The sequence below is a fragment of the Manis pentadactyla genome, chromosome X, assembly GCF_030020395.1.
Source record: "Manis pentadactyla isolate mManPen7 chromosome X, mManPen7.hap1, whole genome shotgun sequence".
Lineage (NCBI taxonomy): Eukaryota > Metazoa > Chordata > Mammalia > Pholidota > Manidae > Manis > Manis pentadactyla.
The window spans coordinates 53,651,364-53,675,815 of record NC_080038.1 but is presented as its reverse complement, the minus strand read 5'-3'; the positions used below and the strand labels follow the sequence as shown (position 1 = coordinate 53,675,815).

The 24,452-nt window shown below is 35.3% G+C and overlaps 1 protein-coding gene across 3 annotated transcripts in view; it reads left to right on the top strand.

The window, feature by feature from the left end:
• Nucleotides 1-754: 754 nt before the first annotated feature.
• The window catches only part of LOC118922721 (negative regulator of P-body association), a 107,972-nt gene continuing 84,274 nt past the window's right edge, over nt 755-24,452 (top strand). For 2 of the 3 annotated variants that reach the window (XR_008995340.1, XR_005028858.2), the window contains exons 1-2: nt 759-1,109; nt 3,252-3,388. Coding sequence is in view for 1 of the 3 variants with exons in the window: in XM_036905764.2 (XP_036761659.1) it covers nt 874-1,080 (207 nt within the window). In the remaining 2 variants the exon portion in view is untranslated. Of the gene's footprint in view, nt 1,110-3,251; nt 3,389-24,452 lie in introns of all 3 variants that reach the window. The other variant, XM_036905764.2, reaches the window with a different exon arrangement.

Sequence of the window (24,452 nt, the reverse complement as noted above, 5' to 3'; positions counted from 1 at the left end):
TATCCTTGATTATGGCAATAGTTTTTTCAAGGAAGAAATTATTTCCTATAAACTAAAGCTCCAAGTGTTTAACAACTACTTGAATATCACAGAGTCTGTAAATAATAGAATATTTTAAAAATTAGTTCTGTTTTGACATTAAGGATTGAACTCTCTCCATTAAAAAAAAACTGAGGACAGTGCTGGAAAAGAGTGCTCAGTTTGTCTATTACCAAAGGGGGATTAATGTGAATGATGAAGGTCTAAGAAGTTCCAGCAACTTTTTCTTCTAAGCCACATTGCACCCATTTCTGCCTACTTACCATATATCATATAATACATGACACCAGCAATAGTAAGATGAATCGGTATTTTCCATAAATCTAGGAAAGAAAAAAAAAGTTGCCAGTTGAAGTATGACATACCATCAGTTATCAGAGATTTCCTAGACGTCAAAACATTTTTACAAATGTAAGTGTTCAGATATTTCTAATTCATTAAAATATGAGGACAAAAGTGATTTTAGATTCTATGGCTTACAGTGAATGTATTTTCTAAATTCTGTTTCTTTTTTTTTTTAAATTCTATTTCTATAGTCAGAGCTTGCGCGCTATTCTGCACTTCAGTCAACACGTTTGTATACTGCTTTTTAAATGGTCCTAACATGGCTCTATGTTTAGCACCCCCCCCCACGTCTAGAAACAGTAAAACGGGGTGGGTAGGGCGCGGGGGCGGACGCAGAGAGGGGATATACGTCTCAGGATACAGGAAATACGGTAAGAGCGAAACCGGGAAGAAGCTCTGTGCCTGTGGGGAACCCGCCGCCATCTCAGTTCTCTTGGCCTAGCCAGTGCCCACCGGAGAAAGATCTGACGCCCAGGTCCTGTAATCCTTATGGGGGACCATCCTTGTACCTCCGGGAGATCCACGCTCCCACCTGGAAACACACGGGAAGCCAAGCCTCCAAAAAAGCGCTGCCTCCTTGCTCCCCGGTGGGATTATCCGGAAGGAACCCCGAACGGTGGTAGTACCTCTCTCCCCTCTGCACCTCCTCCTGCATCACCCAGCCTGAAGTCGCACCCGCCTCCTCCGGAGAAGTAGTAGAATATACTTCATCCACCCCAAACCAGGTCAGATTATTTTTTTCTCATTTGAGACATACAGGCTCTCTGAAAATTAATTATTCAATTTCCCAGATTTCCTTCCCCTTTCTCTGTTCTCTCCGTGATTTAGGAATTGAAGAAAGAATATGCAGGCATTAAATACCTCTTTCACAAAATATCCTAGGATGAAATTATGGGTATTTAATGATATTAAGTAATTTTTAAAATGCATTAGCTGTAATAATTGTGGTTTTATTTTTTAAGAAATAGACAAATATTTTCATGTTTGGAAGTAATTCACTGGGGCAAAGGTGGGGGATCCAGACAAAATGTTCATGAGGTCATTATTATTAAAGCTGTGTGATGTATACATGGGGGTTCAGTATATTGCTCTCACTACTTTTTTTTTACTGAAGTTGATAGACAATATTGTATTGGTTTCAAATATACAGCACAGTGATTCAACAGTTACCTACATTATTAAATGCTCCCCCCAACTAGTGTAGTTACTATTTGTCAACATACAGAGATGTTACAGAACTATTCACTATATTCTGTGTGCTATACTTTCAACCCGTGACCAATTTATATTATTATTTAAATTTTGTGCCTCTTTATCCCCTTAACCAGTTTCACCCATCCACCCCAACCACTCCGCCATGGTAAACACCGGTCACTTCTCAGTGTCTATGACTCTACTGGTGTTTCGTTCATTTTGTTTTGTTTTTAGATTCCACATGTAAATGAAATCATATGGTATTTGTCTTTTTCTGCCTAGCTTATTTCACCTAGCATAATAACCTCTAAATCCATCCATGTTGCCACAAATAATAGGCGTTCTCACTACTTTTGTGTATATTTAAAACTTCTCCATTTACAAAATGCTTGGTTCAAGATCAATAACAGCAGTGTATTGAAGATCAGAATCCTATGCCTAGCACTGTGCTGACAGAAGGTATTGAAAGGTGAGCCTTCAGAAGTGTTTGAGTGTTCTCCGTGAATTTAATAAGTAAAAAAAAAGAAAAAGTTACAATATGGTAAGTCAAATCCAAGTGCTATAATATTTAATTGCTCAAGGCATGCAGGGAGCACCCAGGATGGACTAAGCCATTCTGCCTAGTAGTGATCCTGACTCATAAAAGAGGAAGGGGGAACTCTGGGTGGGCGGTAAAGGGTGAGTGACATCTGCCCTGTGGAGAGGGAGGGAATGCTTTTCAGGCCTAGTGTTTCCAGAACAAAGGCCCCAAGGCAGGCTTGTTCTGGGAAAAGCTTGGCTGTAACTCTGAATCTGTGAGAAGGGCTAGGTTAGACAGAGTGATGCAGGACCTTAAATGTTATGCTGAGGCATATGCAGTTTAATCCATAATCAGTGACAACCACTGAGGTTTTCAAGCAAGTGATGTATTTTAGGAGTCCAACTCCTAAAATGTTTATGAGAAACAACTATTTAGATGAGTTCATAGAATGGAAATAATAAAAAAAATCTGACCTAAACTTCACAGATCCTTGAAAGCCAAAGGAGACAAGGCATCATCTTCCTTCGTCCAATAAACCTTTATGGAATTCCTGCAATTGTGCTTTCAGAAGCTATAGGCGATGGATGACCAAGGCATAGTGCCTAGACACAGTAGGAGTGAAACAGATATTTGAATAAATAAGTCAATGAATGCCAGCTTAGCGATGGAAACTAAGGGGGTTCCAAACGGGGTTTGGTGGTCGTTCATAGAAAAATAATTAGCTCTATTCTTGCTTGAAACCATTGCCTAGTTATTTCTTACAGTCTGAATTGCCTCGACTTTACCTCTCTGTCCAAAGGGGTAGTGGTGGGGAGTGGGGTAGCGCATATGCATAGCAAATAGAAAACAAAAGAGATTGTGTAGGGGAAGAAGTACAAGAGCTACATAATTTCCTCTGGTGATTAAATTCCCTGAAAATTGTACTAGCAAATGCTGAACATTTTTATGTGTCAGACACTGTTTAAAGGGCTTCTAGAGTCTATGGTATAAATTGCTATGCAAGAGACCCTTTCTAATATTATCTATATAACTGTTTTACAGGAATATTTAATGAAAATAGGGGCATGGTGAAGCATAAGGAGTTGAGGAGGCCCGGGAAAAGAGATGGATAGTAAAAGAGGAAATGATTTTACCTTATTTTACTATTTTTCAGACACTGAGGGATAGCGGTATGACTCTGTTTCCTTGGTGCATTCGTAAAATAGTTAACCCAGTGAAGACAATGAAGAACATTGATAATGCTATCCTGCTTTTTCTGATATCCTGCACCGGGAAGTTGTGGTTTTTAAGGTAATCTTTTTATCCAAAACTTCTAAAGGATGGAGGAGGATAAGAGTTGATTGTGATACACTAAAAATAACTAGCAAAGGAAATAACAGAAAGCTTGAATCTGTTAGACAGAGTGATGCAGGACCTTAAATGTTACGCTGAGGCATATGTAGTTTAATCCATAAGCAGTGACAACCACTGAGGTTTTCAAGCAAGTGATTTATTTTAGGAGTCCAACTCCTAAATACAGAAATAACAGAAAGTTTGCATCAAATGATAAAATTGAAACTATTTTCTACATTATGTGACACCATATAATAATAATGTATGTGATTTCTAAGAAATTTGACATTGTTCCAACTGTGATTAAATGCATTATTATTTAAAATGTATTATAAAAACCACAATAATATAATGTAATTTATAATCTGTTTTGTTATATTCACTCTTAATCACCTGATTGTTTCTGTTGTTACTATGAAATGTATCTTTTGAACCACATTTTCTGATTATTTCTGGTCAATGGGAGCATGATTGATATTTTTGCGTGCTGATTTTATATGCTGCAGCCTTTCTGAATTCTATTTGTTTCAATTATATAGATTCTCTTTGATTTCCTGTTAATTATATTGTGAATAATGGCAGTTTCTAACTTCTCAGTATTTTTTTTAGCTTGTTTTACTGTGATTGCTAAGATCTTCAGTACAAGAAATAGTAGCAGTGATAGAAGATATCCTTGTCTTGCTCCTAAATTTACAAGGGAATTCTACAAATGTTTCACCATTTTTAGATTTTCTTTTTCATGTTAAGGAAGTTCCTTTCTATTCTTAGATTGCCGAGACTTTTTATTATAAATGAGTATATAGTTTTTTTCTCCAAATGCTCTGTCTGTATCTATTGCCATGATTGTATAGGTTTTTTACTCCATTAATATGACAGTGTGACTGTATGATAAATTATAATAATTAATTTTCTAATGTATTTCTTGCTTTTAGTCTCTTCAGGCCTCACCATTGTATATTTTGTTTCCTATTTTAAGAGGTTCTGCTTTTATCTTTACTTTTTTTCTTTACTTTCTTTTGGTTTCTCTTTTCCTAACTTATTTATTTAGACCTTTAACACAGTGATTTTCAATCCTCTTTTCTAAAATAAGAATTTATGACTATAAATTTTCCACTGTGTACCAGTTTAGAAGAATTTCACAGGTTTTATATGTAGTATTTTATTATCAATCAATTATTATTTTCTAATTTCTCTTATTTCTTTTTTGACTCTAGTTTTTTTCATTTATAAACATTTGGTGTCTTTTTAAAAATCATATTGTGAAATCATTAGTGCCATCATAATTAAACTTCATCTTATTTTCTGCTTTAAAATGTTTAGTTTTTTATATTGCAGTACACATAATAAAATGTACAAATTTTAGTGTACAGCTTGATGCACTTTTGCATGTGTATACACTCATTTAACCATTGCCCAGATCAAGATGTAAAACATAAAATGTTCAATTTTTCTTCCTTCTGGTAACAAAAAGCAAAATTATATACTGGCAATTTATCCCAATAGACTTTGGCAATATAAAACTTTTGTTTGATTAAATACATAGGAAAAATGTGATTATACTATTAAATGAGGACTTTTGCTGATATTTATACTTGTCTTTTTTAAACTTTTAATTTTTTTCTACACTTGTATTTTTAAACTTTTAATTTTGTTCTAAGTCTATACTAGAGTTTTTAAGACTTTAATTTTGTTCTAATTCTTCACTTACTAAAGAAAAACTGGGAATATTACAAAGAACTGCCATACGCCCTTTACCCAGATTCACCAATTAACATTTTGCCATGTTTGCTCTATCATTCTCTGTTTCTGTTTCTCCCTCTCTCTCCTCCTCCCCTCCTCTTTTCCCTGTTTTCCTCTCCTCTCCCACCCTTTCCCCTCTCCTTGACTTCTCCCTTTCTCTCTCTCAACTATTTGAGAGTAACTTGCAGACATCATGCTCCTGTAAAGACCTGTAAATACTTCAGTGTGTATTGTCTTATAAAGATGCCTTTCCCATACATAACCTCAGTACATGAGTGAAAATAGAAATTGGACATTGTTGCAATTTTTTTATGTTTTGTAAACCTTTATTGTGAAGACTATCCACTCATACTGAAAAACGGATGAGTTTGGGAAAACATACTTCAATGGACAATGTAAGCTGTATTATAGTTCTTTTTTCCCAGCTTAATTGAAATATAATTGACATATAACATTGTTATGTTTAAGGTATACAGTGAGATAATCTGCTATATAAAATGACCAGCACAATAAGATTAGATAATTCCTCAGCTATCAAGCCACTTAGTTTGTGTGTGGTGAAAAATTGAAACATTTACTCTCTTAGCAGCTTTTAAGTATACAATACAGTATTGTTAACTATAGTCACTATACTATAGTAGACATATGTGAATATATATATATAACATGCTATAGTATAGTTAACAGAGTAGTAAGTATACTCCAATTGTAGTTATATAACTATGTATAACTAGTTATATAATACATATTATACTATAGTATGTACTAGTATAATATAGTATAATATAAATATAAATACATAGTATAAATATAAATATAATACAAATATTAACTAACATATAAATAATAAATCTGGGGATAAATGTACATTAGATCCCCAGAACTTACTCATGTTATAACTGAAAGTTTATAGCCTTTGACTGCTTTCTTCCATTTCCCTCTTCCTCCGTCCACTGGAAACTACCAATCTGTTCTCTGTTTTTATGAGCAGAGAGTTTTTTAGATTGCATGTGTAAGTGAGATCATACAGTATTTGTCTTTCTCTGTCTGATTTATTTTACTTGACATATGCCTTCAAGATTTATCCTTTGGAATGTCAGAAATTACAAAATTTTCCTTTTTATGGCTGAATAATATTCCATTTTATATATGTATGTATGCATGTATTTGTATGTATGTGTGTGTGTGCATACACAAAAAACATATTTTATTTGTCCATTTATCTGTTGATGGACACTTAGGTTGTTTCCATGTCTTGGTTATTATAAATAATGATTCAGTGAACATAGAGGTGCAGGTATCTCTTCAAAATAATGTTTTCATTTCCTTCAGATGTATACCCAGAAGTGTAATTGCTGAATCATATGGTAGTCCTATTTGTGATTCTTTGAGGAACCTCCTCCATACTGTTTTCTATAGTAGGTGTACCGATTTGCATTCCCACCCACAGTGTACAAGGGTTCCCTTTTCTCCATTTCCTTGCCAGCATTTGTTATCTCATGTCTTTTTCACAATAGCCATCTAACAAGTGTGAGATATCTCACTGTACTTTTGATTTTCATTTCCCTGATGATTAGTGATGTTGAGCACCTTTTCATGTACCTGTTAGCCATTTGAATATCTTCTTTAGAGAACTGTTTGCTCAGGTCCTTTGCACCTTTTAAAATTGGATTTTTTTTTCTCCTATTGAGTTGTGTGAATACCTTATATATTTTGGATATTAATTCCTTATCAAATGAATGGTTTGCAGATATTTTCTCTACTTCCATAGGTAGCTTTTCATTTTGTTGATCCATTCTTTTGCCATGCAGAAACAATTTAGTTTAATTTTGATGAAATCCTACTTGTTTATTTTTTACTTTGTTGCTTGTGTTTTGAGTGTCATATCCATAAAACATTGCAAAGACCAATATCAAGAAACTGTTTTCCTATGTTTTCTTCTAGGAGTTTTATGATTTTAGGGCTTACCTTTCTGTCTCTAATACCTTTTGAATTAATTTTTGCAAGTGGTGTAAGATAGGGCTCCAGTTTTATTCTTTTTCATGTGAATATACAGTTTTCCTGGTATCATTTATTGAATAGAGAGTATCTTTTCTCCATTGCATACTTTTGGTACCCTTGTCAAATATATGCTCTTGACTGTGTATGTGGTGGTTTGATTCAGGGCTCTCAGCTCTGTTCCATTGGTTTATGTGTCTGTTTTTAATGCCAGGACCATACTGTTTTGATTACTATAATTGTGTATTTTAGTTTGAAATTGGTGTTCTAATATTATCTGGGTGAAATTGCAATTTCAACTCTTGTCCCAATAATGTCTTTTACAGCTGTTTTATTTTCTTTACTAAAGATTCACTACAGGATAATGCCTTGTATTTATTTGCCATGCCTTTTCAGTTTTGTTTCATCTGAAACAGTTTAGCCTTCCTTTATCTTGTATGATATTGACAGTTAAAAAAAATACAGGACATTTATTTTGTAGATCATCTCAGTTTAAGTTTGTGTGTCTTTTCCTCATTATTACACTTAGATTATGCATTTTGGCAGGAATATAAGATAATGTTGTATTGTTCTTAGGTCATATCAGTGGCACATGATGTTGTTCTGACCCCTTAGAAGTAATATTAAACTTGATTACTTGATTATGATGCTGTTTGCTAGATTAATCCACTCTAAGTTAATCCACTTTAAGTTTGTATCCTATTTCAAGGAAGAACTTTTTTCTCTATTTGTTTATTTATATTAGGTTGGACGTGTAGATTTTTATTTTATTTCATGGATATCCTATTGCTATCATTATTTTAATGTCCCAGATTTAGCCAGTGGCAACCCATTCAAGCTGCATTCTCTGTCCCTTTGATGGATTCCCATCATATAATACATATGTTGATTTCAACATTTCTTTACTTCCTTACTTTCAGGTTTGTCTTGTGTTTTCTGCCTCACTAAATATTTCTTTCTGGAACTCTGGTTCCTTTTAGTAGGAGATCGTATTTAGAAACCAAGACATGGGTACATGGATATATTTTAGCTTAATATTTTGTTATTATTTTGTATTTAATTGCTCTTAGTATTGATAACATGGTTTATACAATACTGGTTATTTAGTATTTGTTGAGATTTGCTTTATGTTCTAGAGAAAGTGATCAATTTACAAGTGTTTCATATGTGCCTAAAAAGATTTTCTATATTCTGATTTTCTCCTGTAGAGTTCTATAAATATCTATTAAACTTGTTAATTATGTTATTTTTCTTCTGTATATCACTATTAATTTTGTGTTTTTGCTAAATCTATCAATTACTGAGAGGTAGATGTAAAATTTCCCACTGATTTGTTAAATTTTTGTACTTTAAGTTTTTGGTTTATATTTGAAGCTTTGTTATTATGCATCTACAAGTCTGAAATAGATTCATCTTTTATCATTTTGTGTGACCCATTTTGCCTTTTCACCTTTAAACTCTATTTTGTTTGATAAACTTTGTTTAGATGGCATTTCTCATTTCACCTTTTTACTTTCTCACCTTCTTTTTTTCTTTCTTTTAGTTTTCAGAAAGTGTTCTGCCAAAAATGTGAGTGCATTGATTCATTTCTGAATTTGCCAGCAGGATTTATAATTAGCAGTGAGGATAAGCTTTACATCTTCAAACGTTGTTTTTGTTCACAAGTTTTTGTTTTATGGAAATATCAACTGTTCAGAAAAGTCAAAAGATATCCTTCATTGGTAATCCATCAGTTGTTTATTTTGGTACATATGTTTTTTTCTCTTTGTGTGTGTGTGTGTGTGTGTGTGTGTGTGTGTGTGTGTGTAATTTTTTGCTGAACCATTTGAAAGTAACTTGCAGATGTCATGACACATTAGCCCTAAACATTCTGTATGTATCTCTTAAGAGCAAGGACATGACTTTTATCACACTCAGATAAATTTAACCTTGATACTATGCTATTGTCTAATATACTGTCCATATGCGTTTCCCAAATTACCTGAAAATCTCTTTATTAGCTGTTTATTTGTTTTGATCCATGATCCACTCAGCGGTCATGCACAATATTTAGTTTTCATGCATCTTTGATCTGTTTGGGACTAGAATATCACCTTCCCATCCTTTTCTTTTAATTTTTTTATAACACTGGCATTTCTGATGAGTCCAAGCAGTTGTTTTGCACATGTCGTGGAGTCTGAACTTGTCTGTTCCCCCATGATTAATGTAAGCATTTTTAGCAAGAGTACTGCATATAAGATATCCTGTGTCCTTCCTGCTGCATCACATCAGGAGGCACAAAGTGCCAGTTTGTCACATTCATTATTATTATTATTTTTTTTTGTAGATAATTATTTTTTATTGAAGGGTAGTTGACACACAGTATTACATTACATTAGTTTGAGGTGTACAACACAGTGATTCAACATTTATATACATGATAATTCTAGGTACCAGCTATCACCATACCAAGTTGTTACAATATTTTGACTATATTCCTTATGCTATACATTACATCCCGGTTACTTATTTATTTTACAATTGGAAGTCTACTTTTTTTTTTTTTTTGTGAGGGCATCTCTCATATTTATTGATCAAATAGTTGTTAACAACAATAAAATTCTGTATAGGGGAGTCAATGCTCAATGCACAATCATTAATCCACACAAAGCCTAATTATCGTCAGTCTCCAATCTTCTGAAGCATAACAAACAAGTTCTTACATGGACAACAAATTCTTACATAGTGAATAAGTTACATGGTGAACAGTACAAGGGCAGCAATCACAGAAACTTTCGGTTTTGCTCATGCATTATGAACAGTTCAAATATGAATACTCATTTGATTTTTATACTTGATTTATATGTGGATACCACATTTCTCTCTTTATTATTATTATTTTAAATAAAATGCTGAAGTGGTAGGTAGATACAAGATAAAGGTAGAAAACATAGTTTAGTGTTGTAAGAGAGCAAATGTAGATGATCAGGTGTGTGCCTGTAGACTATGTGTTAATCCAAGATAGACAAGGGCAATAAAACATCCACATATGCAGAAGATTTCTCTCAGAACAGGGAGGGTGAGGTTCTAAGCCTCACCTCTGTTGATCCCCAATTTCTCACCTGATGGCCCCCCTGCGACTGTGCCTGTCTTAGGTTGTTCCTCCTTTGAGGAATCTTACCCGTCTCTGGCTAACCAGTCATCTTCCGGGGCCATACAGGGAAATGTAAAGTTGGTAAGTGAGAGAGAAGCCTTATTGTTTGAAATGGTTAGCATTTTACTTCTTTGCATATTTATGTCCTGTAGCTTCTATGCCCAACATTTGTCTTGAGGTATCTTTACCACTTGGAATAATTATGATACTCGGTAAATTTGATATGAGGCAGGAATTCTATTTAAGGGTTGTAATTAGGAAGGAAGAAGAAAAGCTATAGAAGTAGCAGGCGGCAGAAAACATGGGAAGATTGACTATTTCTTTGACATATCTTCTTGTAGAGTAACTTCAGCATGTATAGGTTTTAAGCTACTACTTAAATTGCGCACACACATTAACATAATAGGAGTATAGTTACATAACCAAAGCATAACTGTAATTAAGAGCCATCTCCAGTGAAACCAAGAAAACCAGTTAGGCACCTTAGGCATTTGTGAAAACTTATCTATAATATGGTGGATATTATCCAAATGAACTTGAACAGTCTGAGAGAAATCAGACAAATTAAAACAACCAATTCCTTTAGAATGTTCACATCCCATATGTTCTTTTAACAGTAAACAGTCTGTAGTTGTAAGATTTTGGAGTGCTTCAATTTGCACTTCTCCTAATTCTTGGTTGAGTTCCAACAGTATAGATCCAGTCAAATTTGTTGTTTTACTGTATGCACAGGCCAGCTTAGATATCTCCTTCTTCATTCCCATGGAAAGTCCAGGAACCGGTGGGATGAGTGCATCTACAGCTGTAACAGTACGTGGATCTTTGTTGGGGTTTTTTGATGATCATCTTCTGGCATGAGTCTTCCAGAGAGTGCTGATGTTGGAAGTTCGTTTTCATATCGTATCTTAGTTCATTTTCGGGGTAGCCCAATTAGGCTTTGATCCTCTGTATAAACACAAACAGACCCTTTGCCTACACTTTTATATGCCCTTTATACACTTGTGTAGAATTCATTGGAGGTCTCCACACAGGAACTGCCTTTTTTTTTTTTTCTTGGTATCATTAATCTACACTTACATGACGAATATTATGTTTACTAGGCTCTCCCCTATACCAGGTCCCCCCTATAAACCCCTTTACAGTCACTGTCCATCAGCATAGCAAAATGTTGTAGAATCCCTACTTGCCTTCTCTGTGTTGTACAGCCCTCCCCTTTCTCCCACCTCACCATGCAAGCTAATCTTAATATCCCCCTACTTCTCCCCACCCCCCTTATCCCTCCCTACCCACCCATCCTCCCCAGTCCCTTTCCCTTTGGTACCTGTTAGTCCATTCTTGAGTTCTGTGATTCTGCTGCTGTTTTGTTCCTTCAGTTTTTCCTTTGTTCTTATATTCCACAGATGAGTGAAATCATTTGGTATTTCTCTTTTCTCCGCTTGGCTTGTTTCACTGAGCATAATACCCTCCAGCTCCATCCATGTTGCTGCAAATGGTAGGATTTGCCCTTTTCTTATGGCTGAGTAGTATTCCATTGTGTATATGTACCACATCTACTTTATCCATTCATCTATCGATGGACATTTAGGTTGCTTCCAATTCTTGGCTATTGTAAATAGTGCTGCAATAAACATAGGGGTGCACTGATCTTTCTCATACTTGATTGCTGCATTCTTAGGGTAAATTCCTAGGAGTGGAATTCCTGGGTCAAATGGTAAGTCTGTTTTGAGCATTTTGATGTACCTCCATATTGCTTTCCACAATGGTTGAACTAACTTACATTCCCACCAGCAGTGTAGGAGGGTTCCCCTTTCTCCACAACCTCGCCAACATTTGTTGTTGTTTGTCTTTTGGATGGCAGCCATCCTTGCTGGTGTGAGGTGATACCTCATTGTAGTTTTAATTTGCATTTCTCTGATAATTAGCGATGTGGAGCACTTTTCATGTGTCTGTTGGCCATCTGTATTTCTTTTTTGGAGAACTGTCTGTTCAGTTCCTCTGCCCAGTTTTTAATTGGGTTATTTGTTTTTTGTTTGTTGAGGCGTGTGGGCTCTATATATTCTGGATGTCAAGCCTTTATCGGATGTGTCATTTTCAAATATATTCTCGCATACTGTAGGGTTCCTTTTTGTTCTATTGATGGTGTCTTTTGCTTTACAGAAGCTTTTCAGCTTAATATAGTCCCAGTTGTTCTTTTTTCCTGTTGTTTTCCTTGCCTGGGGAGATATGTTCAAGAAGAGGTCACCCATGTTTATGTCTAAGATGTTTTTGCCTATGTTTTTTTAATAAGAGTTTAATGGGTTCATGACTTACATTCAGGTCTTTGATCCATTTTGAGTTTACTTTTGCATATGGAATTAGACAGTAATCCAGTTTCATTCTCTTGGATGTGGCTGTCCGATTTTACGAACACCAGTTAGTGAAGTGACTGTCTTTTCCCCATTGTGTATTCATGGCTCCTTTATCGTGTATTAATTGGCCATATATGTGTGGGTTTATATCTGGGTTCTTTATTATCTGTTGATCTGTGGGTCTGTTCTTGTGCCAGTACCATACTTTTTTGATTATTGTAGCTTTTTAGTATAGTTTGATGTCACAGAGTGTAATATCCCCAGCTTTGTTCTTCTGTCTCAGGATTGTTTTCACTATTCAGCGTCTTCCATATGAATTTTAGGATTTTTTTCTCTAGTTCATTGAAAAATGCCATTGGTATTTTGATAGGGATTGCATTGAATCTGTCAGTTGTTTTGGGCAGGATGGCCATTTTGACAATATTAATTCTTTCTATATGTGAGTGTGGGATAGATTTCCATTTATTTGTGTCTTTAATTTCTTTCATCAGTGTCTTTTTTAAGAGTTTTCGGAGTAGAGGTCTTTCACCTCCTTCATTACGTTTATTTCTATGCATTTTATTCTTTTTCATGTAATTGTAAATGGAATTGTGTTCCTGATTTATCTTTCTGTTTGTTCATTGTTAGCATATAGGAATGCAACAGATTTCTGTATATTGATTTTGTATCCTGCAACTTTGCTGAATCCATTATTACTTCTAAGAGTTTTCTGGTGTAATTGAGCATTTTCTTTATATGCCTTCATGTCATCTGCAAATAGTGACAGTTTTACTTCTTCCTTACCAATGTGAATGCCTGTTATCTCTTTATCATATCTGATTGCCATGGCTAGGACTTCCATTACCATGTTGAGTAAAAGTGGTGAGAGTGGGCATCCTTGTCTTGTTCCTGAGCTTTCATCTTTTTGTCACTGAGTATGATGTTAGCTGTGGGTTTGTCAAATATGGCCTTTTTTCTTTTGAGGTATGTTCTCTCAATACCCATTTTGTTGAGAGTCTTTATTATGAACTGATGTTGAATTTTGTCAAATGCTTTTTCAGCTTCTATTGAGATGATGATATACTTCTTGTCCCTCCTTTTTTTAATGTGGTGTATTACATTGATTAACTTACAAATACTATTCCATCCTTGCATCCCTGGAATAAATACTATTTGATTGTGATGGATGACCCTTTTGATGTATTTTTGAATTTGTTTTTCTAATATTTTGTTGAGGATTTTTGCATCTGTGCTCATCAGGGATATTGGTCTGTAATTTTGTTTTTTTGTATTGTCTTTGTCCGGTTTTGTGTTATAGTGATGCTGGCCTCGTAGAATGGTATTGGAAGTATTCCCTCTTCTATTTTTTGGAATGCTTTAAGAAGGATGGGTATTATCTCTGCTTTAATTAATTGGGAAAACTCAGCTGTGAAGCCATATGGTCCTGGAGTTTGTTGGGAGCTTTTGATTGCAAGTTCAGTTTTGTTACTGGTAATTGGTTGGTTCAAATTTTTTGTTTCTTCCTGGGTCAGTCTTGGAAGGTTGTACTTTTCTAGGAATGTGTCCATTTCTTCTAGGTTGTCTAGTTTATTGGCATATAATTTTTCATAGCATTCTCTAATAATTCTTTGTGTTTTTGTGGTATCATTTGTAATTTCTCCTTTTCACTTCTAATTTTGTTTTTTATATCCTCTTTATTTCTTCATAAGTCTACCTAGAGATTTGTCTGTTTTCTTTATCTTCTCATAGAACCAACTCTTGGTTTCATTGATTTTTTTATATTGTTTTGTTCTTCTCTCTTTTATTTATTACTGCTTGGATCTTTATTGTGTCCCTCCTTATACTAACTTTTGCATTTCATTTGTTTTTCTTTTACTAGTTTTTTTTCTAGTGAGTTTATACTGTTTACTTGGGACTATTCCTCTTTCTTGAGGTAGGCCTGAATACTTCCCTCTTAGAATGACTTTTGCAGCATCGCACATATTTTGAACTGTTTAACTTTTGTTTCCATTTGTCTCCATGTATTGCTTGATTTCTTCTTTTATTTGTTCTTGATCCATTGATTATTTAGAAGCATACTGTTTAGCCTCCATGTGTTTGTTGGTTTTTTGTTTTCTTCATGTAATTGATTTCCAGTTTTATAGCACTGTGACCTATAAATATGCTTGATGTATTTTCCATCTTTTTCAATTTATTGAGTCTCTGTGTCCTAATGTGTGATCTATTCTGGAGAACATTCCATGTGCACTTGAGGAAAATGTATATCCTGCTGCTTTTGGGTGAAATATTCTATATATATCTGTTAAGTCCATCTGTTTGTGGTTACCATAAAGTTCATAGATAGTTTCCTTAACATATAACAGTCTTTATTATATTTATAGTTGCAATATTTTTAACACAATGTAAAAGTACTATTTTATTCTTTCTCCTCCACACTCTATGTATGTCATAATCTACATCTTTTGTGTATCCCTTGCCTGATTTTGTGTGTAGTTGATTTTATTACTGTTGTTTCTTTAACTTCATACTTACTTAGTAAATAATTGGTCTATTACTTTTGCTGTAGGTTTATATTCACTGTTGACAAATATTTAGGCTTAAGAACATATCCATTTACAGAAGTCCCTTTAAATTAAACTGTAAGGCCAATTTAGTGCTGGTGAATTCTTTTAACCTTCATTTATCTGGGAAACTTAATCTTACCTTCAGTTCTGAATGGTAACCTTTCTGTGTAGAGGATTCTTGGTTGCAGGTTCTTCCCTTTCAATACATTAAATATTTCATGCCATTCCCTTTTGGTCTGTAAAGGTTCTGCTGAGAAAACTGCTGATATCCTTATGAAGCTTCCCTTACAGGTAACAGTCTGCCTATCTCTTGGTGCTTTTACAATTCTCTTATTATCTTTAATATTTGCCATTTTAATTACTGTTTGTCTTTGTGTTGTCTTCCTGGGGTTCCTTTTGTTATGGATTCTCTGTACTTTCTGGAAGTGGGTATCTATTTATTTCCCCAGATTAGGGAGATTTTCATCTATTATTTCTTCAAAGAGACTTTCCACTCTCTTGTTTCTTCTCCTTTTGGGACCCCTATTATGCAAGTATTGTTTCATTTGGAGTTGTCACACAGCTTTCTTAGCATCCTCTCAAGTTTAGAAATTCTTTTTTCTTTCTGGTCCTCAGCTTGGTTGTTTTTCTCTTCTCTAATTTCCATCTCATTGATTTTTTTCCTGCACTTCCAGCAATCTAGTATTCAATCCCTCCATTGTATTTTTCATTTCAGTTATATTCTTCAGCTCTGAGTGGCTCTTTTTCAAATCTTGTCTTTTTGTTGAAGTTGTCACTGAGATCATCAATTCTTTTCTCCAGTTGTGTAAGCATCTTTATGACTGTTATTTTGAAATCTGTATCAAAATAATTGGCAATCTCAGTTTCATTAGCTGTGTTTTTGGTGACTTATTTTGTTATTTTGTTTGGAGCATATTCCTCTACCTCCTCATTTTGTCTGGGTTTGTGTGTTTCTTCTTTTGTATTAGATAGATCCACTATGCCTCCTGGTCTAGAAAGTAGTGACTTTATGAAGAAGGTATTCTGTGGTGACCAGTAGGTACGTACTCATTGCTCACCAGTGCCTGGATCTCCTTTGTGGTGGAGCCATAGTTGCTATTGGTGGACTGTGGGTTATGGGATCTTCTTTCTGACTGTCTGCAGGTAGTGGCTGATCTCTGTGTGCAGAAGCTGACAGTTTGCCTCAGTGTGTGTGCTCTTTTGTGTGTGGTGCAGTGCTTCTGCTGGTAGCATTCTGCTGGTATCAATGGGGCCCACTGCTGGGCTGGCTGGGCTGGCAGGGCAGATGCTCAGGGGAACATAATGGATAGCTGAGCCACCAGTGTCAGAGGAGGTGTGTTTGGAGTGGCCTCCTACAGGCACCTCACCAGTGGGGCACTGAGAGTCCCAGGAAAGCTGGAGAAGCCTCCCTCTGCCTTCCAGGCAGCAAAGTCTGCTGCTGGGTCACGTGGGTCATTCCGATAGTGGGTATGCATGGGAGTGCTGCCACAGGGCTTTACCACTGGCAAGGGAGATAGAGCATTTGGGGCTTACTCCCATGAGCACCCAACCAAACTGGTCTCAGGGAGGGCTGGGGAAGCATCATCCACCTGCCCTTTCTCCTCTGAGATAGCTTCCTCTAACTCCTGCCCTTCTGGCTCACTTCCCACTTCTGGTAAATCTTTTAAACTGCCATCTCTGTGTTGGGTCTCAGTGGTACCAGGAGAGTGTACCTGTCCTCCACAAGTGACAGAATTTTCAGGCTTCCAGAGTGCTCCAGCTGTCTCTGGTGTTCAGCCCCATTAATCACCAAAGCCCAGTGCAATGTGGACTTGAGTTCCCAGAGCAGATCTCCACCACCAGGTGTTTGGGATCCTGTGCGCTGCTTACCGCCTCCCTACTACATTCCTCTTCCTCCAGCTTGTGGGTTGGGATGGGGGAAAGGCATGGGTCCCAGTCTATCATGGCTCTGCTACTTTCCCCTTCTCAATGAGGTCTTCTCTTCTTCACTATGTGTAGATGGTCTGTTCTGCTGTCTACAGGTCATTTTCAGGGTTAGTTGTGTTTGGTATAGGTGCTTCCTTGATTTATATGTGGGAGGAGGTTTCCACCTTGTCTTCCTATTCTGCCATCTTTTCCCACTGCACTCCACATGGTATTATTTTGTTCTGTAATTTAAAAAATATTCTTGTTACAAAATGCTGTTCAGGAGATCTTGGAATTCAAGGTTTTGATGCCCTTTGGTGAGTTCATGGATAGCTAAATATAGTACTTTTTACTATCCCATAGGAAATGGTCACATATTTTTGGACACAGGTGTAATTGTATTTGATAAATACTGTTTGTATGATATTCACTTCCTAGGTTGCCTGTTTGTATTAAGTGCTCAGCATTAAAGGGAGTTCTTATGCCTATTCTAACATCATGTTTTCCTACATCAAAGCATTTACCTAGCTGGCTGGCTGTCTTTTTCTCTCTCAAACAGTTTTTTGCAGCGCCTTCATGTGTAGTCCCCTTAAGCACCTTTATCTGTGAGGTTAGACAATTTTTTCCCTCTCATTACATAAGGGCCTTCCCATACAACTTTAGATTGATCATTTTTAAAAGGAAAATAATAAATGATCAAATTCCTTTCCTGATAATCTTACTTCCTGACGTGTTACCATATCATCTTGGTCCTTTGTCTTTCTTTGAAATGCAGCAGCTTTTCTTGCATTATTTCCATACTAGTTTTCTCATAATTGCCATAACAGATTTATCACAAACTTAGAGACTTAAAATAACACATTTATTATCTTAGAGTTCTATAAGTTGGAAACCTGGTATGGGTCTCATGAGATGAAAATTAAGGTGTCAGTGAGCTGCATTACTTTCTTGAGGCTGTAGGGGAAAATCTGTGTGGTACTCATTTGGTTGTTGGCAGAATGCAGATCCTTTTGACTGTAAGTCTGAGATCCCTTGCTGGCTGTCAGCTAAAGGGTCTTCCCAGATTCTATAGATCACCTGCATTCTTTGGCTTGTTGTGCCCTTCTTTTGTCTTCAAAGCCAACAACAGCACGTCGAGTTCCCCTCACGTTAGAATTTCTCCATTTTCTTTTTTTCTGTGAGTTTTAGACTTTAGAAATTGGCATTACCTAGGATATGTATATATATTTGAATAGCATTGCACTGAAAAAGATAAATAGTGACACTAAGAGAATATGAGATTATTTTTCTTTCAGAAAGAATGGTTACATGACTAACTTCTGAAAAAAAAATAGAGAACAGAAAAGTATTCTTTTGTTATAAGAGAACCTTTTCTGAAACTACAAAATCTGGGCTCAAATTTGATTTATTTTCATTTTCTGATTATATCACTTGAAGCAAGTCATTGAACTTCTGAGCCCAACTTTCATCTTTCTAAATCAAGATAATAAATACCTGTCACAACTATTTCATAAGCTATTATGAATGTCAAATGACATAAGTAAAATAAAAAATTGTGTGCATCTAATAATATATTAAAGTAAACCTATTGCAATTGTAGTTTTGGCAGAGCTCCCAAATCAATATGTGTCAACTCCTGTAAGCTTCCAAAGTGAGTCATGACACCACCACACCTGACCTGCAAAAAAGTGAATGAAAACAAGTTTTCTGACTATTACCCTCAACCATAAAGGGCATATAAAAGGGTCCTTATGGTTAGTAGATGCAGAAATTTTTCTACAAGTGGACTATATGTAATGCACACTCTCTAGTAAGGCTGGGTATTGATGGGGTTTTTAATCCTCATGTCACATTTTTTCAGCTGTATTGAGGTATAATCAACAAAATTGTAAGGTACTGAAACTTTACATTGTGGGGATCTGATACACATACACATTGTGGAAGGTTCCCCACCTTCTAGTTAATTAACATATCATCACCTCATCTATCTTTTTTTTCTTGGTGAAAACATTTAAGTTCTATTCTTATAGCAAATTTCATTTGCATAATACAGTGCTATCAGCCATAGTCACCATGTTTCACTTTAGATCTCAGACTTTATTCATCTTATATTTGAAAGTTTATACCTGTTTACCAACCTATTTACCCCATTCTGCAGCCTTTGGCAACTATTTTTTTACTCTGTTTCTGAGAATTTAACTTTATTTTTATGGTTCCAAATATAAGCAATACCATGCTTATTTGTCTTTGTCTGGCTTATTTGACTTAGCATAATGCCTTCAAGGTCCACGTTGTCACAAATGGCAGAATCTATTTCTCATGGCAGCTTCTTTATCTTTTAAACCATTAATGGACACTTAAATTGTTTCCATATTTTGGCTATTGTGAATAATGCTTCCATGAACATGACAGTGCAGCCATCTCTTCAATATTCCATTATCATTTCCTTTGGATATACAACCAGAAGTCTCCATTTGTTTTGACTTCATATCTCCCTCTGACTCAGCTGGGGAAATGTCCTATGCTTTTAAGGGCTCATGTATTTGGAGTGTGCCCTCCCAGGAAATTCAGAGTAGCCTGTCCCATTTCAAGGTCTTTAACTTAATCACATTAGAAATGTTCCTTTTGCCATGTTAGGTAACAGTCATTGGTTCTTGGAATTAGGGTGTAGCTGTCTTTGAATAGCCATCATTCTGCCTATCACAGACTCCATACTTTCAATAAATCAATAAAAATATATCATACATCTCTTAAATTCCAGGCAGTTTTGTAGATGCCAGGGTTATAAAAATAAGACATCTAACTCATCCAAGGAACTTATAAACTGATTTGGTAAGTTCTGTAGATAGGTATTGGCACAGAGTGCTATAAGAGAATACAGGAGAGCACACACCTTAGACAAGGAAGATCAGGAATGGGCTTCTATGTGAATCACTGTCTAAGCTGAGTCTTTAAAAAGGAGTAGAAGTATTAAATTAGGGTGGGTGATAGTGAGGAGCAAATAGAGGAAAGAACTTCAAGCAGTGAGTGATCAAAGGTACAGAGTTTCAAGAGAGCCTGTTCTTGGGGGATGGAGGTAGATAGTAGGCAGATTTACAAGTCATATAGTTTTAGTTTTCCTGAAGTAGAGAGATGATGCTAGATCAGCAAGCTGGAGCATAAACATGAAGACATTGTGTGCCATGCTAGGTAGGTTTAAGATAAGTCTGTAGAAAATTAGAATTCATTGAAGATTTTTAAGTTGAATACTGTGTTCACATTTATATTTTCTATACAGTCATATCTTGGAGATATTGCAGGTTCAGTTCCAGACTGCTGCAATAAAGTAAATAATACAATAAAGCAAGTCAAATGGATTTTTCCCAGTGCATATAAAAATTATGTTTATAATATGCTGTAGTCTGTTAAGTGTGCAGTAGCATTATGTCTTAAAAAATGTACATACCTTAACTAAAAATACTTTATTGCCAAGAAAGGCTAACCATCATTTAAGCTTTGAGCAAGTTATAATCACTGGTCCCAGATCACCATAACAAATACAATAATAATGGAAGTTTGAAATACTGGAAGAATTAACAAAATGTGACACAAAGACATGAAGTGAACAAATTGCTGTTGGAAAAATGGTGCCAATAGATTTGTTTGATGCAGGGTTGCCACAGACTTTTAACTTGTAAAAAAAACACAATATCTGTGAGGTACAATAAAGCAAAGCACAATAAAATGAGGTATGCCTGTAGATTGTTCAAGGGCTATATGGAGGATGGTATAGAAAGATATTGGAGTAAAAAGACCATTTAAGGTACTTTCATGGTAATCCTGACAAGCAATGATGATGGCTTGAACTCAGTCAGTTATAGTTGAGATGGGATGGATTACAGAGGATTGGATTTGAGAAAAGCTAATGAAATATTACTGATTAGATGGTGTATCAATCAAGGTTCAACCAGAGAAACTGAACCAGAAAGAGACATATATTAAGAAATAGATCCCAGGAATTGGCTTAAGTGATTGTAGGGACTGTCTAAGCAAGTATGAAATCCATAGAGCAGTCTCTGAGGAAATACAGGCTAGAATTCTTTGGCAAAGGCTGAAGTTGGTTTTCACAGGTAATATTTCTTCAGGGAAGTCTCATCTCTGCTCTTAAGGCCTATCAATTAATTGAATAAAGTCTACATAGATTATCTAAGAAAATCTATTTTATTTTTTCAATAAACTTAAAATTCTTTTATAAATTCATCCAGCTACTGTGGAAAGCAATATGGAGGTTTGTCAAAAAACTAAAAATACAAATATAGTATTACCTAGCAGTTCCACCTCTAGGAATTTATCTGAAGAAAACAAAGTCACTGATTCAAAAAGTTACACACACTCCTGTGTTTATTGCTGCATTACTTACAATAGCCAAGATATGGAAGCAACCAAAGTGTATATCAATTGATTAACAAATAAAGAAAATGTGGTACATACATACAGTTGAATATTATTTGGCCATGAAAAATAAACCTTGACATTTGCAACAACATGGGTGGACCTAGAGGGTATTGTGCTTAGTAAGCCAGTCAGAGAAAGACAAATACCATGTGATTTCACTTATATGTGGAACCTAAACAAAACAAAACAAAAGAGTAAAATAGAAATAGACTCATAGACATTGAGAAGAGACTAGTGGTTACTATGGGAGGTGGGGAAGAGTGGATAGGAGAAGGGAATAAAGAGGCACAAAATCTCAATTATAATATAGATTAGTCACAGAGATGAAAATACAGCATAGAGAATATAGTCAATAATACTACAGTTATCTTTCTATGTTGACAGATAGTAACTACACTAATTGGGGTGAGCATTTAATAATGTCGATTAACTGTTAAATAACTATTTTGTATACTTGCAACCAATATGATATTGTATATCAATTATACTACAGTAGGATAATCTCTTTTAGATTACAGACATTAACTGCATCTACAAAGTGGCTTCACAGCAACACCTAAATCAGTGCTTGATTGAGTAACTGGGGAATTTGGCCTATTCACATTTCAATGTTAAAAGACCATCACAGATGGGATGGGGGCCAGTGGAGACAGAATAATAGAAAGTGATTTTCAAGTTTCTGGCTTGAATATTAGGTAAAATCACTAACAACAGAGATACAGAATACAAGACCAGGAGCAGGTTTTCATAATTTTCAGTAAGATAGATGTACAGTTCTCTTGAAAAACTGTACAGATATTGCAAAATAGGTTTCTGTCACATATACATTTGGAAACCATCAGCATAAAGGTGGTATTTGAACTATGGGAGTAAATTAGATAATCTAAAAGAGGGTGTATATATGGAAAAGTAACAAGTATATCAACCAAGAAATGAAGCAGAGATCCTGCTCAGGTTAAATAGACAATTTTATATAGAATTTGTTAGGACTTCAGCTCAGGAGACACAGATTTAAGGTGCACTTGAATTGTGTTCCACCAAACTGCAAAATGAAAGAATCTTACAAAGTCAAAAACTGCAAGGTTAAGAAAAATCACACATAGTATTTCTGTAACATCTTTCTATGTTGACAGATAGTAGGAACACTAGTTTGGGTGGGGATTTAATAATGTTTATAACTGTTGAATCTCTATGTTGTGTACTTGAAACCAATATAGTATTGTATATCAATTATACTTCAATAAAATATATCTCCAAAAAATCCATAAACAAAAACAAAAACAAAAAAGGAAAAATCACACAAGGTGTTTGTCAAAAAATTATGATTGGTGCTGGCAAGAGGTGACGGTGCATCCTAAGTAAGGTTTGCTAGGGAGAAATCTTAAGACTACAAGGTTACAGTTTGTAGGTGGTATTTTGAAAAACTATAAGGTCGCAGTTTTTGAATTACAGCAGAATACAGTCACATTGGTCTTTGAGACATTGTGGTTTAGCACAGCCTAAAGTTCAAATTCACATTGAAGTGAGAATTTGGCCCTGTATCAACAATGTCCACCCAACTCCATTTTGATTGACAAATATAACTCCATTTGATTTCTTAAAAAATCAAAAATATGTTCTTAGACTTGAGGAAATTCTGGGGACTACCAACATTTAAGGATTATCTAGAAAAAGATTAAAAGCGAAATAAGATGAAGAGAAAACCCAGAAGTCCTTGATGTCCAGTCTTTAGAAAAATGTAGTGAACAGAAGCATCATATACAGTAGAGTAAATTTAGCACTAACAAAATTCATTCATTTGTGAATTAAGTTGATTAGTGAATTTAGCATGAATGGTTTCAGTGTTGTTAGAACAGAGGCCAAATTTTCAGTGGGATGAAGACTGACGAGGTGTCAGATTGAAGCCAGTTGCTACAGAGCACTCATAGTTGTTTAGATGAGAAGGGAATGATAAAAATTAGATGATATTAAGAAATGATGATAACTATAGGAGGATTAAGCACCAAGGGAGGATCAAAAATTGGTAGACACTTGAGAACATTTATTGACTGAAAGTAACAAGAAAAGAAGAAAGCGTAATTGAAGATCCAGGAGAGAAAATAATTCATCATAACTGAGAAAGAAAAGAAATAGGCCTAGTCATTAGAAGGAAATGCAATGATGAGGGAAGGACTTTTCTCCTTTGGGTGGAATTAGAATAGTGGTTCTCAACAAAGGTGGTATAAACCCAAGGGAATGATATTTCAGATCAAGATAATGATTGATCTAATGATCGTCATTATGTGAGAGATATTTTAGGTCATCATAATTATTTTTTGTGAGAGATATTCTAGATCATCAAAATGATTGTGAGAGATGTTTAGATCATCATGATGATTGGCAGGCTCCCTGGCATATTATAGGCATGGTCAGGGTAGCTAAGTGTCTGCAACATGCAAGACAGCCACACAAAAAGAATCTTTTTTCTATATCCAGTACAGCTTTTGAATATCTCATTGGGTATTTGTATGGATAAAAAACCAGTATATATATATATATAAAATTATCAAATGCACATCAACAGTCCCCTTCCCTCTTGGTAACCACTAGTCACTTCTCAGTGTCTGTGAGTCTAACGCTGTTTTGTTCCTTCTGTTTTGCTTTAAAACCAGTTTACATTGATCTAGGCTTAGAATTGAACATTTTATATGTAAAGAAAAAAGTTGTAATATGCACTGAGTTTTCTAGGAATGCAACTACCATGTAAACCAACATAAGATCTTTGTTTTGTTCATCATTTGGAAAATCATATCACCTGTAAAAATGCTGCTCTTGGATATTTGAAATAATAATAACACAGCTATATCAGTCAACATTTGTAGCTGCCACATTTACAGGCATTTTCTGCATATTTTTCTGCATGTTTTCCAGTGTTGTCATGT